Source organism: Procambarus clarkii, chromosome 46 (genome assembly GCF_040958095.1).
Source record: "Procambarus clarkii isolate CNS0578487 chromosome 46, FALCON_Pclarkii_2.0, whole genome shotgun sequence".
Taxonomy (NCBI): Eukaryota; Metazoa; Arthropoda; class Malacostraca; order Decapoda; family Cambaridae; genus Procambarus; species Procambarus clarkii.
The window spans coordinates 19,765,504-19,784,029 of record NC_091195.1 but is presented as its reverse complement, the minus strand read 5'-3'; the positions used below and the strand labels follow the sequence as shown (position 1 = coordinate 19,784,029).

Sequence of the window (18,526 nt, the reverse complement as noted above, 5' to 3'; positions counted from 1 at the left end):
GTCTACATGACATGCTCCACGTCTACATGGCATGCTCCACGTCTACATGACATGCTCCACGTCGACATGGCATGCTCCACGTCTACATGGCATGCTGCACGTCTACATGGCATGCTCCACTTCTACTTGGCATGCTCCACGTCTACATGGCATGCTCCACGTCTACATGGCATGCTCCACGTCTACATGGCATACTCCACGTCTACATGGCATGCTCCACGTCTACATGGCATGCTCCACGTCTGCATGGCATGCTCCACGTCAACATGGCATGCTCCACGTCCACATGGCATGCTCCACGTCTACATGGCATGCTCTAGGTCTACATGGCATGCTCTAGGTCTACATGGCATGCTCCACGTCTATATAGACTGCTGTACTCTACATATCAAATAAATTTAATTTACAGACAATATTAGTAGTAATTTTACTACTTCAAAAATATATTGATTTTTGATTTACCATTTCAACGTTGAGAAAAATTTCAGCAAGTATTTAATTAAAAAAGTTTTTACTTTTTTTTAATGTTGAAAAATAGTATGCAAAAACCTATAAATTATTTAATAAAATTTCTTATTTTAATGTTTTTCTGTATTCTTTATAACATTAACAATTGTTCTAATATGAAATTAAATATATACAACATTTTTATACCAGTTTACATATTTTATGAGTGCCTTGCTTCCACTCAATTTTTGGACTGTCCATATGTCTCTTTGGAAATTTCCGTCATTATAAGCATATCAAATGGCATGAGTACCTTTGAGCTCTGTAATTACTTCATACACTCAGGAATATTTGAAGATATTCATGTGCTGTACCCAGATTTTGCTAGTGGGGGCTAATACATCAGCCTTACATTATACGTTCTCACCTAATTTTTAGTTAAATGTTGATTATCATTGTATTGATGCTGGTATTTTCTTCCCTGATTCCATGTATGACTAACTATCCTGTGAGATGGGAATATTAGATGAACTTAAAGGGTGTTGTTTTTATCTACACTGTGTAATCTATCATATAGAATAGGGTAGCAACACATTGCTGTGTATACCTAAGTCTGTTAATAATATAAAAATATAATTTATCACACAGTTTACGTCTTATTTCAGACTCATACTTATACGTTACCAGAATTTTCCCCATATTCCATGTAAATTTTTTAGATTAAATTTAAAATGTATTATAATATATGTAAAATTATGAAATGGTCTCTCCTCCCTACTCTTTAAAGAAAATGAATAATAACATCGTTTTCTTTAAATTAAAAAGGTAAAAAATAAATTTATTTACTTCTAGATGTTACTACTGCTCGGCTTAGACTCGGTTACAAGTATCTCTGGGAATTCTCATTATCTGCTGATGTAGACTTGACCAAATGTAAACTGTGTCAACAAAATTATTCGCACACCCTCCGTCCCTATGTGATGGAGTGCGAAAAGATATGGGAATTTAGAGACAATTCTATAACCAATGTTCCAACGATGTGTAAATATTTCATTCAAAATGATCTGCTACAAGAAATTTTAGCCAAATATCCCCAGTTTGCTAACTGTAGGTAGTAACTAAGTGATTGTAACCTATCCACCGGTGCCCACTGGATGGGGGGCGGTGTGCAGGACAAACATATCAATTGTAACACTAGCTCTCCACATGTCAGTTGCTTAATATAGAAACTGTACTTGTGGTTGATCTCGAACGCATTGATAATATGACGACTTATACTGAATTTTGTAACTAGCTCATCAAGATTGTAACTTGCTTAGCTAAATGAATTGTGGGGTTCAGTCCCTGAGCCCATTATGTGCCTCTGTAACCCTTTCCACTACCGCCCACAAGATGGGTAGGTGGTGCATAATAAATGAACTAAACTAAACTAAAACTTAATTTTGTATTTATTTGTTTACAAGAAGGTACGTTGAGTTCTGAGAATACATAATATTTATGTTTTTTACATTCCTGCAAAGCTATTGATTCTGCGGTCGGTACACAGATCTTGGAATTATAATAATAATAATAATAATAATTTTTATTTAGGCAAAGGTACATACATAAAGAGATTTTACAAAGTTTGTTGGCTTTATAGATAGAGCTAGTACATACAATGCCTAAAGCCACTATTACGCAAAGCGTTTCGGGCAGGAAAAAACACTACTGACTAAAGCTTAAAACTAATGGGTAAAAAGAAAAAAATGCGTTGAGTACAAATAAAAATAGAGGTAAAAGAGGGGGGAACATTGTTGACAAAACAGCACAAATACAATTACAAATTATTACAGAAAATTACATTAAAACAGCGTTGATTTGAAAAACAAAAAAAAAACAAAAAACATACATGGGTTGACAATAGAGAGGTAAGGTAAGTTACAGGGAATTTATTAGGTATAGCTTCGTTTTTAACTTAAACTGGTTGAGAGAGGTACTGTCTTTAACATGGTTGGGAAGGTCATTCCACATTCTGGGCCCCTTGATTTGTAGAGCATTTCTGGTTTGATTAAGTCGTACTCTAGGAATATCAAAACTGTATTTATTTCTGGTGTGGTGCTCATGGGTTCTGTTACAACCTTCTATGAAGCTTTTGAGATCAGGATTGGCATTACAGTTTAGCGTTTTATATATGTATAATACACATGAGAGAATGTGCAGTGACTTAATGTCTAACATATTCAGGGATTTGAGTAGGGGTACCGAGTGATGTCTGGGGCCAGAATTGGATATTGTCCTAATAACAGCTTTGTGTTGAGTAATTAGAGGACGTAAGTGATTTTGGGTAGTAGAGCCCCAAGCACAAATACCATAGTTGAGATATGGATAGATAAGGGAGTAATAGAGAGTGACCAGGGCAGGGCGTGGTACATAATATCTGATCTTAGAAAGAATGCCCACAGTTTTTGAAACTTTTTTTGATATGTTTAGAATGTGTCCCTGGAAATTCAGCTTGTGGTCAATGAGAATGCCAAGGAATTTGCCATCTAATTTGTTACAAATTTGGGTATTGTTTATTTTGAGATTTATTCGATTAGAGGATTTATTGCCAAACAGAATATAGAAAGTTTTGTCAATGTTAAGGGTGAGTTTGTTGGCAGTTAGCCACAGATGGACTTTATTTAGCTCAGTATTTACTGTGGCATTTAGAGCAAGGGGATCAGGACTGGAGTAAATGAAGGTTGTGTCGTCAGCAAATAGGATTGGTTTGAGGTGTTGGGAGGCATTTGGAAGGTCATTAATGTAGATGAGAAAGAGGAGAGGGCCAAGTATGCTGCCCTGGGGAACACTGAATGTGAATGAATGAACACTGAATGAACACTTAATGCCCTGGGGAATTACTGAAAAAGTTGGACAAGAGGATTAAAGCTCCTGAAAAATTAGCTATGGCAAACATATGGAGTGTAGTGGGGAGTGTAGTGGGGAATGTACTGGTGAGTGTAGAGGGGTGTGTAGTGGGGAATACTATGGAGGGGGAAGAAAGTAAGGAAGAGGATGGCGTATCATGGATGGAAGAGTCTCAGGCCAATAAACTATCCACTAATGATGGAAGTGTTCAACCCCGTGTGGTGGAAAATGTTGACGGAGAAGCTCAGGAAAAATATTTTACACACATATATATTTTTTATTTATTTATATGTACAAAAGTTCTTACATTCTTGTAGAGCCACCAGCACGCATAGCGTTTCGGGCAGATCCTTAATCCTAATTATTCCTGGAATATTACCCGTCAATTCGTTTAACAATCCGTCAATTCTCCCCAACCTGGATACGAACCCAGGCCAAAGCGCTTGCGAAACGCTGGGCGAGTGTTTTACCACGGAGCCTTAAGGTATACCTTAAGGTAAGGTATACCTTTAAGGTATACTTTAAAATATACCTAGAGTAAGTGGGCCTGACAGGTGAGGTTCCGGGTTGGCTCCCTAGCACAAATGAGCAGAGTTTCTTTCACCCTGATGCCCCTGTTTACTTAGCAGTAAATAGTTTCCAGGAAGTTAAATAGCTGCTACGGACTGCTTCCTGGAGATGTGTAATAAAAAGGAGGCCTGGTCGAGGACCGGGCCGCGAGGTCACTGAGCCCCGAAATCATCTCAAGATAACCTTTGACACAGTGTGCTACAAACTCACACTGCATCTTGTACTACCCACTTCCCCAATATTAGTACTTAAGACATATATCTTAACCTGTTTAATCACATGCCGACGATGATTCACAATAACGGGGCTGAAGAATATTGACCAACCACACACTAGAAGATGAAAAGACGACGACGTTTCGGTCCGTCTTGGACCATTATCAAGTCGATTGTGATGAGACGAGGGAGTAATATTTGTAATCACCTCTGCCACTATCCAAGGCCCTGGTAGTACAGTCGGGGTCGTTTTCGATGCACAATGGAGATTTCGGGGTTCGAATCCCGGGTGGGACTGAAATGGCTGGGCACATTGTCTTTCACCTAATTACTCTGTTCATCTGGCAGTAATTAGGTACCCATGAATTAGTCAGCTTGTTGTGGGGTCTCATCCTGGGCGGGATCGGGAATTCGACATTTATCAACTCATTCAGCAGTTGATAAATGTTGCCAGCTAAGAAAACTAACTCTGAAAAATCTTCGTTCTAACCAACCTCGCCCTCATGCACACCCTCAGTCTTCCTCAACCTCCCAAAACCCATCCCATCACCAAACAGCATTAGCCAACTCCATGTCCTATGCCAGTGTCCCTAATGCTTCCCCTCACCAGCAACATCACCACCATACTGCTGCAGAACAAACTAATCCTCTCCAACTTTCTTCCCTCTCCCACCACCTCCACCTTATTCTCCTCTTCAGAACCTTTCATTTGAATGATTCCTGTGTACAAGCTGCTTACCTGAAGGCCAAGGATGATGGTCGTAACTTTGCTGACTATCTTCCTATTTTTCTCACTCACAACAGTCTTCCTAGTGTCTCTGTCCCTCCTCCTCAGCCCTTGCGCTATGTTCCATTCTCACCTACAGCCCTCACTCCACAAAACACTACCACTGCAGCTGAGGAAAATACTATAGTTCCCCCAGAACCTCCAACCAACCCAATCCTGACTGATACAGAAAACGGAACCACTGACCAGACTGCAGACCCTGGACTATCCCAAACTGACCCACCAATGTCCCATGTACTCTCACCTTCTCCCAACATCGTCTCCTCCACTTCCAATCTCACGTCAAACACTACAACTTCCGATACTTCCCACTTGGCCCCTGTCAACACACCTTCTGCTACCTTTCATCTCCCACCAGCTCCAGTTATTCCGTCTGTAACTCTTATTTTATTTATTTATTTATTTTATTTTATTTTATTTTATTTATGCATATACAAGAATGTACATAAGGAATGTGAGGATACAAATATGGTAATTACAGTCTTGTAAAGCCACTAGCACGCGCAGCGTTTCGGGCAGGTCCTTAATCTAAGAAAATTTTAAGGAGGTAAATACTTGCAAAATTATAGACAAAAAATGATAACAGATTACATGAAATGAAAAAAAGATGAGAGAAAATTGTAGGTACAGTATATTAAAGCACATAGGTAGCTAAGATTGATTGCAATGACAGCTTGAATGGTAGTTGACAAAAAAATTGGTAGGTATAATACAGCAGAAACAATATAAGATTGGTTGCAATGACAGCTTGAATGGTAGTTGACAAAAATTGGTAGTCACAATACAGCATATGGCTAGCACATAAAAGAAGACAGCAATGAACACAATGATAAGGTTGTTTGAAATAACATAAAAATTAGGAGATTGGGTAACACTAGGCACAGAGCAAATTTAAAGCTCAGTGTAGGAAACTAAGAAGATGAAGTTAGGTACTTTTTGGCTTTGCTTTTAAATAAGGCAAAAGTTTTACAGTTTTTCAATTCACTAGGGAGTGAGTTCCATAAACTAGGTCCCTTAATTTGCATAGAGTGTTTACACAGATTAAGTTTGACCCTGGGGATATCAAAGAGATATTTATTTCTGGTGTGGTGATAATGGGTCCTATTACATCTGTCCAGGGAGAGTTTCAGAGCATGGTTTGCATTTAAGAACAGGGTTTTGTAAATGTAGTTGACACAAGAGAATGTGTGGAGGGAGTTAATATTTAGCAAGTTTAGGGATTTAAACAAGGGAGCTGAGTGTTGTCTGAAAGCTGAGTTAGTTATCATTCTGATAGCAGATTTTTGCTGTGTGATGATGGGCTTAAGGTGGTTTGCAGTGGTAGACCCCCATGCACAGATACCATAATTAAGATAGGGGTAAATTAGTGCATAATATAGTGAGAGGAGAGCAGAGTTAGGAACATAATATCTGATTTTGGAGAGTATACCAACTGTCTTAGAGACTTTCTTAGTTATGTGTTGAATGTGGGTGCTGAAGTTGAGTCTCTTGTCTAGGAATAGGCCAAGAAACTTGCCATCATCTTTATTACTGATGTTAATGTTGTCTATCTGTAGCTGAATTGCATTTGATGATTTGCTTCCAAATAAGATGTAGTAAGTCTTTTCGATGTTTAATGTTAGTTTGTTCGTTGACATCCATAAGTGGACTTTTTTTAATTCATTATTCACAACATTATTTAGTGTATGTGGGTTGAGGTTTGAATAGATAAGAGTAGTATCGTCAGCAAACAGTATAGGTTTGAGAATATTAGAGACATTAGGCAGATCGTTTATATATATAAGAAATAGAAGAGGTCCTAAGATGCTGCCCTGTGGCACTCCAACGGTAATTGGTAGAGTGGACGAAGTTGTATCATTGATGGTTACATATTGGTGTCTGTCACTAAGATAGGATCGGATGTAGTCAAGGGCAAGGCCTCGGATTCCATAATGCTGGAGTTTAAGTAAGAGGTAGTTGTGATTAACAGTATCAAAGGCTTTTCTTAGGTCAATGAAGAGTCCAATCGGAAACTCATTTTTGTCAAGGGCTGAGTAGATAACGTCAAGGAGACTAATGATTGCATCGTTGGTGCTCTTTTGGGACCGGAAGCCAAACTGGCAGGGGCTGAGTATGTCGAATTTTACGAGGTAGGAATAGAGCTGTTTGTAAATAATTTTTTCAAATATTTTTGATAGAATGGGTAGATTTGATATTGGTCTATAATTGTTTATGTCCGCCGGATTGCCTCCTTTATGGACTGGCGTTACTCTTGCTTTTTTGAGGATATCAGGGAAGGTGTGACACTCTATAGATTTGTTGAACAGTAGTGCTATGGGTGGGGCAAGGGCATGGGAGGCTCTCTTGTACACAATGGACGGAATTTCACTGGTGTTCCCTGCCTTGGTTTTTAGAGAGTGTATGATGGACACAACATCTGCCGGGCTGATTGGTGAAAGGAGAAGAGAGTTTGGATAGCTGCCTGAGAGATATGTGTTAATATGTGTCTGAGTCTGTGGGATTTTACTGGCAAGATTAGCACCAACCGATGAAAAGAAACTATTAAATTCATTTGCCATTTCTAAATCAGTTGACGGTATATCCCCATCCTTGTAGAGTTTTATTTGGTTATGTGAGTGTTGCTTAGTTCCTAGGATACTAGAGATAGTTTTCCAAGTGTTTTTCATGTTGCCTTTTGCTTCATTGAATCTATTCACATAATATGCAAGTTTTGCCTTTCTTATGATACTGGTAAGCATTGATGAGTACCTTTTAGCTACATCCCTTGAAACTAGGCCAATCCTAACTTTCTTTTCATATTCATGTTTCTTGTTGATTGATTGTTCTTAACGTCACCCGAGCTCATTTAATAACTCGTTGTCTATCTCCCACTTCCCGCTGTAAACCTCCCATTACTCATCCCTCTCTCCTCCAAGACGCACCCTCCTCAGTAACTGTCAAAGTCATTGAATCACGTCATCCTCATGTTCATCATGTACATGTACAAAATCCCACCAGCACCTCATCCAAATCTCAAAATTCATAAAGATTATCCAATTCAATGTGCGGGCATATTTCTCTATTAGACACATGATGTCAGATTTTATTGAGGTCCAGAGACCTGATGTGCTATTATGTGCTATATTTATAATAGCGAATACATTACGAACTCACATAAAATCAAACATTATGGTTACTCCTCTTAATAGTCACCTGATAAAGCACATGAAGGAGTTGCAATACTCATGTGTTCTTCATATAAACACGAACTTTTACACACTCATTGTCTTCACAAACACTTTCTAACCATAAAAGTTCACACACAAATGGGTCCTCTCATCATCTGCACGACCTACAAACGTCCTAACACTGGCATCCCCATGCAAGACATCACCACACTCTCTTCTACCGCACTCACTTGCCTGTTTTCTTGCTTGCAGACCTCAATGCACAACACCCTACATTCCACCACAATACCACAAATGAGCATGGTCAATAGTTTCACCAAATATACACCCAAAAACATCTATTCTTCCTTGGCCCGGACTTCCCAACTTGTTTCAGTCATACAGGTTCTGGCAGACCTGATCACATATTCACCAACAGACATGGCACCAACCTACAACACTACATTTCATGAGGACCCATTACGGGCTCTGATCATATCCACTTAATTCTCACAGTCTCTATCAATCCTATTCTCATCCCCAGCACTTCTCAATTCTCATACCATAGTGCAAATTGGGACATGTTCAAGAAACATATAAATAACACTGACCTTATGAATACAATGACAAACATCACATTGACAGTGACGCACGAGCACACAACATACAAGACACCATCATACATGCAGCAAACATCTCCATTCCTTAAACAACACACAAACCACACTACACTTTCAGCCCTTCCATTCGCACCAAACGCTTCCTAGTTTGTTATCATTCTCGATTCCACATGGCATGCTCCACGTCTACATGGCATGCTCCACGTCTATATGGCATGCTCCACGTCTACATGGCATGCTCCACGTCTGCATGGCATGCTCCACGTCTACATGGCAAGCTCCACGTCTACATGGCATACTCCACGTCTACATGGCATGCTCCACGTCTACATGGCATGCTCCACGTGTACATGGCATGCTTCACGTCTGCATGGCATGCTCTAGGTCTACATGACATGCTCCAAGTCTACATGGCATGCTCCACGTCTACATGACATTCTACACATCTACATGGCATGGTCCACGTCTACATGGCATGCTCTAGGTCTACATGACATGCTCCACGTCTATATGAACTGCTGTACTCTACATGACATGTAAAAAATTAGTAGTAATTTTACTACTACAAAAATATATTTGGAATTGACATGTGTTTATTGCAATTGCCGGTGAAAAAATTTCAGCAAGTATTTAACTAAAATATTTTTACTTTTTTTAATCCTAAAAAACAGTATGCAAAAACTTAATAATTATTAAATAAAATTATTTATATTTATATTTTTCTGTATTCTTAATAAAATTAACAATTGTTGTAATATGAAATTAAATATACACACAATTTATATCAGTTTACAAATTTTATGAGTGCCTTGCCTCCACTCAGTTCTTGGACAGTCCATATCTCATGGAAATTTGCGTCATTATAATCAGACCAAATGGTATGAGTACCTTTGAGCTCTGTAATTACTTCATACACTCAGGAATATTGGAAGATATTCATGTGATGTACCCAGATTTTGCTAGTGGGGGCTAATACATCAGCCTTACATTATACGTTCTCACCTGATTTTCAGTTAAGCGTTGATTATCATTGTATTGATGCTGGTATTTTCTTCCCTGATTCCATGTATGACTAACTATCCTGTGAGATGGGAATATTAGATGAACTTAAAGGGTGTTGTTTTTATCTACACTGTGTAATCTATCATATAGAATAGGGTAGCAACACATTGCTGTACTCACCTAATTGTGCTTGCGGGGGTTGAGCTCCGGCTCTTTGGTCCCGCCTCTCAACCGTGCTGTGTATACCTAAGTCTGTTAATAATAAAAAAATATAATTTATCACACTGTTTACGTCTTATTTCAGACTCATATTTATACGTTACCAGAATTTTCCCCATATTTCATCTAAATTTTTTAGATTAAATTTAAAATATATTATAATATATGTAAAATTATGAAATGGTCTCTCCTTCCTACTCTGTAAAGAAAATGAATAATAACATCGTTTTCTTTAAATTAAAATTTTAAAAAATAAATTTATTTACTTCTAGATGTTACTACTGCTCGGCTTAGACTCGGTTACAAGTATCTCTGGGAATTCTCATTATCTGCTGATGTAGACTTGACCAAATGTAAACTGTGTCAACAAAATTATTCGCACACCCTCCGTCCCTATGTGATGGAGTGCGAAAAGATATGGGAATTTAGAGACAATTCTATAACCAATGTTCCAACGATGTGTAAATATTTCATTCAAAATGATCTGCTACCAGAAATTTTAGCCAAATATCCCCAGTTTGCTAACTGTAGGTAGTAACTAAGTGATTGTAACCTATCCACCGGTGCCCACTGGATGGGGGGCGGTGTGCAGGACAAACATATCAATTGTAACACTAGCTCTCCACATGTCAGTTGCTTAATATAGAAACTGTACTTGTGGTTGATCTCGAACGCATTGATAATGTGACGAGTTATACTGAATTTTGTAACTAGCTCATCAAGATTGTAACTTGCTTAGCTAAATGAATTGTGAGGTTCAGACCGTGAGCCCATTATGTGCCTCTGTAACCCTTTCCACTACCGCCCACAAGATGGGTATGGGGTGCATAATAAATGAACTTAACTAAACTAAAACTTAATTTTGTATTTATTTGTTTACAAGAAGGTACGTTGAGTTCTGAGAATACATAATATTTATGTTTTTTACATTCCTGCAAAGCTATTGATTCTGTGGTCGGTACACAGATCTTGGAATTACTGAAAAAGTTGGACAAGAGGATTAAAGCTCCTGAAAAATTAGCTATGGCAAACATATGGAGTGTAGTGGGTAGTGAAGTGGGGAGTGTAGTGGGGAATGTACTGGTGAGTGTAGAGGGGTGTGTAGTGGGGAATACTACGGAGGGGGAAGAAAGTAAGGAAGAGGATGGTGTATCATGGATGGAAGAGTCTCAGGCCAATAAACTATCCACTAATGATGGCAGTGTTCAACCCCGTGTGGTGGAAAATGTTGACGGAGAAGCTCAGGAAAAATATTTTACACAAATATATATTTTTTATTTATTTATATGTACAAAAGTTCTTACATTCTTGTAGAGCCACCAGGACGAATAGCGTTTCGGGCAGGTCCTTAATCCTAATTATTCCTGGAATATTACCCGTCAATTCGTTTAACAATCCGTCAATTAATTCTCCCCGACCTGGATACAAACCCAGGCCAAAGCGCTTGCGAAACGCTGGGCGAGTGTTTTACCACGGAGCCACGGGGGACTACTTAATTTGAATTCATAGTTCAGATTATTGTATACCTTAAGGTAAGGTATACCTTTAAGGTATACTTGAAAATATACCTAGAGTAAGTGGGCCTGACAGCTGAGGTTCCGGGTTGGCTCCCTAGCACAAATGAGCAGAGTTTCTTTCACCATGATGCCCCTGTTTACTTAGCAGTAAATAGTTCCCAGAAAGTTAAATAGCTGCTACGGACTGCTTCCTGGGGATGTGTAATAAAAAGGAGGTCTGGTCGAGGACCGGGCCGCGAGGTCACTGAGCCCTGAAATCATCTCAAGATAACCTTTGACACAGTGTGCTACAAACTCACACTGCATCTTGTGCTACCCTACCCTTAAGTACCCCAATATTAGTACTTAAGACATATATCTTAACCAGTATAATCACATGCAGACGATGATTCACAATAACGGGGCTGAAGAATGTTGACCAACCACACACTAGAAGATGAAAAGACGACGACGTTTCGGTCCGTCTTGGACCATTATCAAGTCGATTGTGATGAGACGAGGGAGTAATATTTGTAATCACCTCTATCACTATCCAAGGTCCTGGTAGTACAGTCGGGTTCGTTTTCGATGCACAATGAAGAATTCGGGGTTCGAATCCCGGGTGGGACTGAAATGGCTGGGCACATTGTCTTTCACCTAATTCCGCTGTTCATCTGGCAGTAATTAGGTACCCATGAATTAGTCAGCTTGTTGTGGGGTCACATCCTGGGCGGGATCAGGAATTCGACATTTATCAACTCATTCAGCAGTTGATAAATGTTGCCAGCTAAGAAAACTAACTCTGAAAAATCTTCGTTCTAACCAACCTCGCACTCATGCACACCCTCAGTCTTCCTCAACCTCCCAAAACCCATCCCATCACCAAACAGCATTAGCCAACTCCATGTCCTATGCCAGTGTCCCTAATGCTTCCCCTCACCAGCAACATCACCACCATACTGCTGCACAACAAACTAATCCTCTCCAACTTTCTTCCCTCTCCCACCACCTCCACCTTATTCTCCTCTTTAGAACCTTTCATTTGAATGATTCCTGTGTACAAGCTGCTTACCTGAAGGCCAAGGATGATGGTCGTAACTTTGCTGACTATCTTCCTGTCTTTCTTACTCACAACAGTCTTCCTAGTGTCTCTGTCCCTCCTCAGCCCTTGCGCTATGTTCCATTCTCACCTACAGCCCTCACTCCACAAAACACTACGACTGCAGCTGAGGAAAATACTATAGTTCCCCGAGAACCTCCAACCAACCCAATCCTGACTGATACAGAAAACGGAACCACTGACCAGACTGCAGACCCTGGACTATCCCAAACTGACCCACCAATGTCCCATGTACTCTCACCTTCTCCCAACATCGTCTCCTCCACTTCCAATCTCACGTCAAACACTACAACTTCCGATACTTCCCACTTGGCCCCTGTCAACACGCCTTCTGCCACCTTTCATCTCCCACCAGCTCCAGTTATTCCGTCTGTAACTCTTAACGTCACCCGAGCTCATTTAATAACTCATTGTCTATCTCCCACTTCCCGCTGTAAACCTCCCATTACTCATCCCTCCCTCCTCCAAGACGCACCCTCCTCAGTAACTGTCAAAGTCATTGAATCACGTCATCCTCATGTTCATCATGAACATGCACAAAATCCCACCAGCACCTCATCCAAATCTCAAAATTCATAAAGATTATCCAATTCAATGTACGGGCATATTTCTTTATTAGACACATGATGTCAGATTTTATTGAGGTCCAGAGACCTGATGTGCTATATATATAATAGCGAATACATTACGAACTCACATAAAATCAAACATTATGGCTACTCCTCTTACCAGTCACCTGATAAAGCACATGAAGAAATTGCAATACTCATGTGTTCTTCATATAAACACGAACTTTTCCACACTCATTGTCTTCACAAACACTTTCTAACCATAAAAGTTCACACACAAATGGGTCCTCTCATCATCTGCACGACCTACAACCGTCCTAACACTGGCATTCCATGTTAGACAACACCACTCTCTTCAACCACACTCACTTGCCTGTTTTCCTGCTTGCAGACCTCAATGCACAATACCCTACATTCCACCACAATACCACAAATCAGCATGGTCAATAGTTTCACTAAATATACACCCAAAAACATCTATTCTTTCTTGGCCCGGACTTCCCAACTTGTTTCAGTCATACAGGTTCTGGCAGACCTGATCTCATATTCACCAACAGACATGGCAACAACCTACAACACTACATTTCATCAGGACCCATTACGGGCTCTGATCATATCCACTTAATTCTCACAGTCTCTACCAATCCTATTCTCATCCCCAGCACTTCTCAATTCTCATACCATAGTGCAAATTGGGACATGTTCAAGAAACATATTAATAACACTGATCACACTTATGAATACAGTGACAAACATCATATTGACAGTGACGCACGAGCACGCAACATATAAGACACCATCATCTCCATTCCTTAAACATAACACAAACCGCACTTCACTTTCACCTCTTCCATTCGCACCAAACGCCGCCAAGTTTGTTATCATTCTCGATTCCTCCACAACATACATCGCCATGGACAAGTACTCTGGGACCTTACAACATTAAAAAAACCGCATCCTCAACAGCCTAGATGAAGACGACACAAAACAGTGGAAACACCTTATGGAACAAGCAGAACAACACAGAAAACTGACACCTCACGAATTTTGGAAACAAATCAAACGTTTACAAGGATCAACTCACACACCATTTAAATACCTCCTTCAGAACAACAACAAAATCACTGAACCTGTTGAAGTACTTAACATTTTTTAACACCACTGGGACCGCATTTCTCATCCTCATCCTCCTGAACCAACTGCCCTTAAGAACATTGAAGTATGCAGGCGATGAGTCACAATAACGTGGCTGAAGTATGTGGACCAGACCACACACTAGAAGTTGAAGGAACGACGACGTTTCGGTCCGTCCTGGACCATTCTCAAGTCGATTGTGAACATTGAAGTAGTTGAAAACTGGGTACATATTATAGTCGTGGGTTGGTTGGTGTTGTCGTCGTTGATCCTTCTCTACGGACAACCCAACCCACAACTCGGTAGAGTGCTTACACTTCACTAGGAGATCACACTAGACGCTTCTGGCTCTTGGAGAGGGGCTCAACGTCACACGTTTAGGGGATGCGGCTCCAACACTTAGCCTCGTTGTCACGTGCACACACCCACTCGAGCCGCTGTGACTCCCCACTCTCTCCTTATGAGATATGATCTCCTCAATCCCCTATGACTTACTAGTATTACCTCCTACCCTGTCCACAGTAGTGGTTCTTGGTTCTTTCTCTCTCTCTCTCTCCTTCTTTACTACCTCATGGGAAGCCTCACTAGGACAAGGGCAAACACCAGCAAATTGTGATACATTTACTGGACGAAGCACATACACAATACATACACACATATAATAATAATGAATCCTATACTCTATAATATTACAATCAGGTTGCACTCCAACACCATCAGAACTCTATCATCAGCTTATCAAGTGGTGTCCTATCTCCTGGTTCACCACCTGATACTATCAACCTCCTCAAGTAGATCAAGTCTACATACACTGTTGCACCATCAGCAAGAGAATATATATAGAAAATCAGCATTTGAATGCAATAACATATATCAGTATAAATAATAAATAAATTCAGTTGCATATTGTCCTGGGGACCATTCAGGCTTGTTCGCATCAGTATAAATGTTCATTGATACACAACAATGATCAATCGATCACTGTCAGTCCTGGAACGCATACATCTGTAGGTAATCCAGCCTACGACTGTAACTCTAAACTTCAGTGTAAAACACTCCTTGACATAAGAATGCAAACAAGCACTCACCTCTCACTGCGTCTTGCACGCTAATTACAACCAACCACTATCAACTCCCTACAAGTACTCCACCAGAACTTCCCTTCCACCTCTGGAAGTTCACTACCCTGATATCTTTAGGTTCTTCCGGGCTTCACTACCAAGATCCTCTGCAGCTCCTCCAGGCTGCTATCATGAAGTTTCCTTGAGCAACTACGGTGCTTCACCCTTCTGCTAGGTTCCTCCACAGCTCTCTTGGCTGCTACACCACCTCTACAAAAGCACGTGACACTCCTCTTCACTGCTTCTCCTCACAGCTCGAGGTCCTCTGCTTCACTACCTTGGAGTCTCATCAATTACTTCATCGAGGCTGGCTTCGAAGTTCTCAGCAACTTCTTCCCCAAAGACAAACCTGCAACCCATCGACACTCCAATAAAATGTTCCCCTTTAACACATAAACAAAAATAACCACACAATATGCTTGCCTCAAACCTCTATCTGTCCTCTACATACAGTGAGAGTGGACTCCCCCGTTTTGGGCGGGTCCATACTCCACCTCGCCTGGCGGCGGTCCTCACTCGCTGGGAGGGTCTTCCTCCGTCAGGAGCCGGGCTCCCTCAGTCGTCTGTCAGAGCTCAGAGGGGACGGACGTCGCTCCGTGTTCCTCCCTCTTCACTCTCCTATTTCAGGCTTTCTGCCTTATTAAAACATGTCTAACTTATAAATAAACATCGCTACTGTCGCTGGGCACACGACCAACTACAAGCAATCACTATGAACTGGCGTATATCATGCTTACCACAGATTAACTGGTCGAGGGCGCTCTTCCCTCTGACGAGGCTTGGTCATGGCGCTGCCACGGCCCACAATAATGTCTCTGGCCGGCTTGATACTCTCTTCTTCGACCAGGACTTGAGACCACAACGTTCCCAGCTCAGTTCCACAGCTGGCACGTCTGCACACTTCTCTTCTCTTCGAGATATATCACTAGGGGTTCCCTTCTGACGGGAGCTCAACGGAGCGCGGCTTTCCCCTGCGATGTCTGGCACTCAAGTGAGGTCAAGGTCCTCCGGAAGCGAGCCTCACGCCTCCAGCAAAATGTCCACATCTCCTCGCCAGTCATTTATCTGTTTTCTTCTTCATTGCCCATAATCTCAAACTGTTATACATATCCAAGCAACTATTTTACATATGCGTTATCACCTCAATATTTGCTAGACCTTCTAATCAGGTCAGGCTTGATGAATAACTCTCAAGGAGGGAGACTCGTTTCTCCTGCAGGCTGAGATCATAACAGTACACCAAAACAGACATGAAACCACATCTGACGACCTCATCCACCTTGACAACATCAAATCACGCACTGAACTACAGACTCTCATGTCTCAAGCGCATGTCAAGAAAAGCCAGATAAGATGGGGGAGTGGGGAAGGGAGACCCGGGCACTGCCGGATCCCTCCACTATTAAACAGTACAGCCTATATAATTACCCACTGAGAAATTGTACCCTGGAAGGAAGTATTTGGCTGTGAGTGTTCTTACCGATCAGTGCTTGCAGGAGCGAACTTCAGCTCCAGGGTCCCGCCTTTCCAATTACCAATTATATTATACAATGACTCCCAGGCTCTTATTTTTTTGTTACATCCGCCTTCATGTCTATTGGTTGATCAACCTATTCTCCAGAAAATGTTAGTCCAACGTATAAAAGTAGACTGTTGTATCCCGAAATGTTCACTTTTTATACTACTGGACTACTTTACATAACATACTCATCCATAACCCTACATGTTACGTACTATTTTAACGAATGTTAGTAGTAATTAAACTACAAAAATAATTGACATCCACTATATGGACTACTAATGGAGTTAAATAAACATGTTATTCAGCAAACTTTTAAATATAATTAATTTTTATTTCCTTAAGGCTGCAAAATAATATGCTATATTTTATAAATTTTGGACAGAAATTAATAATTGTTATATTATTTTTATATATATTAATATTAATAATTGTTGAAATAATTTGTTATATTTTTTTTTACATTAGTTTACAAATTTTATGTGTGTCTTGTCTTCACTGAGTTCCATGTGTAAGGTCCGTGAGACGAGTCTGTGTACAACATATGTACACAGACGACAAGTGTGAGACTGAATAACTGGCTTAGCTCCACACATGCAGAACTAGCTGCACTACAACTTGCTACTAACGCACTGAAGAACAATGGAGGAGTAATTTTCTGTGATTCAGAAATGTCGTAAAAACCCGACATGCAAAATAGATACTAGGAATGTTGTAACGTCCATTATAAACAACATTGATAATTCACAGAACAAGAGTTTCAGAGTCTCATTTCTATGGATACCATCTCATATAGGTGTTGTCCAGCATGATGACACAGACAAGTCAGCTAAAACCGCATGGGACTGGCCTGAAATCGAGTTGGATATGGGCATTCCAATCTCTGCTGTAACGCCGCAATATTTCCAGGAGATTAGGGAAGACAGAAGAGCAGTCACTGACATACCAAGGCCATAAAGCGCGAGTATAAAGAACTATGACATGTTCAGAACCGAGAATTATAAGTACGGGCAGCATAAAACATCCACTAGACAGTGTGACACTGGGTGGTTCATACCCCATACCCATCTCACCGCCCACGAGATGGGTATGGGGGATCACCAAAGCCCATGAGAGGGGTACGGGGGTGCATAGTAAATTAGTAAACTAACTAGGCTTGCTCTTCAGATGAAAACTTTACTTACCGTGGAAATGTAACATTAAATCACAGCATTATCTTTATCTATAAATTAGAGTGTCCAGGCGCTTGGGGCTACCTACACCAAACTTTATACTCTGAATCCTGTTGGGTGCGTGTCCAACAAGGTCGGGTCGAGGTCGAATTCCCAACCATGGATTCGAAAGAATTCAAGAAGGAGCAGAAGGGTACGGTAACATATCCACCCACACGGCGATTTTGCCAGTGGCACAGGTGCCCACTTCCCAGAATGCAAAGAAAAAATATTCATATAATATTTGACAACATTGTGCACTGATCTTTGGACAATGAACAAAATAATCTTTATCTATCATACTTTGGCCGTAGAGGGCGAAAACATGTAACAAATAACAGAGTCTCACCCATCTTCCAGGCTCATTCCTCGATCCTCCCCTTCCTTCAGAAGTGGGGAGGGGGACTATTTAATAGTGTATATTTTATTAATTGTACAGCACGTCATTTTTTGATGTATAGTCT

At 40.6% G+C, this 18,526-nt stretch overlaps 1 protein-coding gene across 1 annotated transcript; it reads left to right on the top strand.

Moving 5' to 3' along the window:
• The first annotated feature begins 6 nt into the window (after positions 1–6).
• LOC138350557 (uncharacterized) lies at positions 7–13,087 on the top strand. Its single transcript, XM_069301569.1, has 4 exons — positions 7–189; positions 4,573–5,280; positions 10,859–10,975; positions 12,176–13,087. Exons 1-4 carry the CDS (start codon positions 7–9, stop codon positions 13,085–13,087), a joined length of 1,920 nt encoding a protein of 639 aa, XP_069157670.1.
• The last annotated feature ends 5,439 nt before the right edge of the window (positions 13,088–18,526 follow it).

Bases quoted from the DNA above. Each gene is read 5' to 3' on its own strand.
- LOC138350557 (XM_069301569.1), top strand. From the start codon at position 7: ATGACATGCTCCACGTCTACATGGCATGCTCCACGTCTACATGACATG. The intron at 190-4,572 runs GCATACTCCACG...AAATGTTGCCAG, and splicing joins GCATGCTCCACGTCTACATG to CTAAGAAAACTAACTCTGAA. The intron at 5,281-10,858 runs GTAACTCTTATT...GTCGGTACACAG, and splicing joins CAGCTCCAGTTATTCCGTCT to ATCTTGGAATTACTGAAAAA.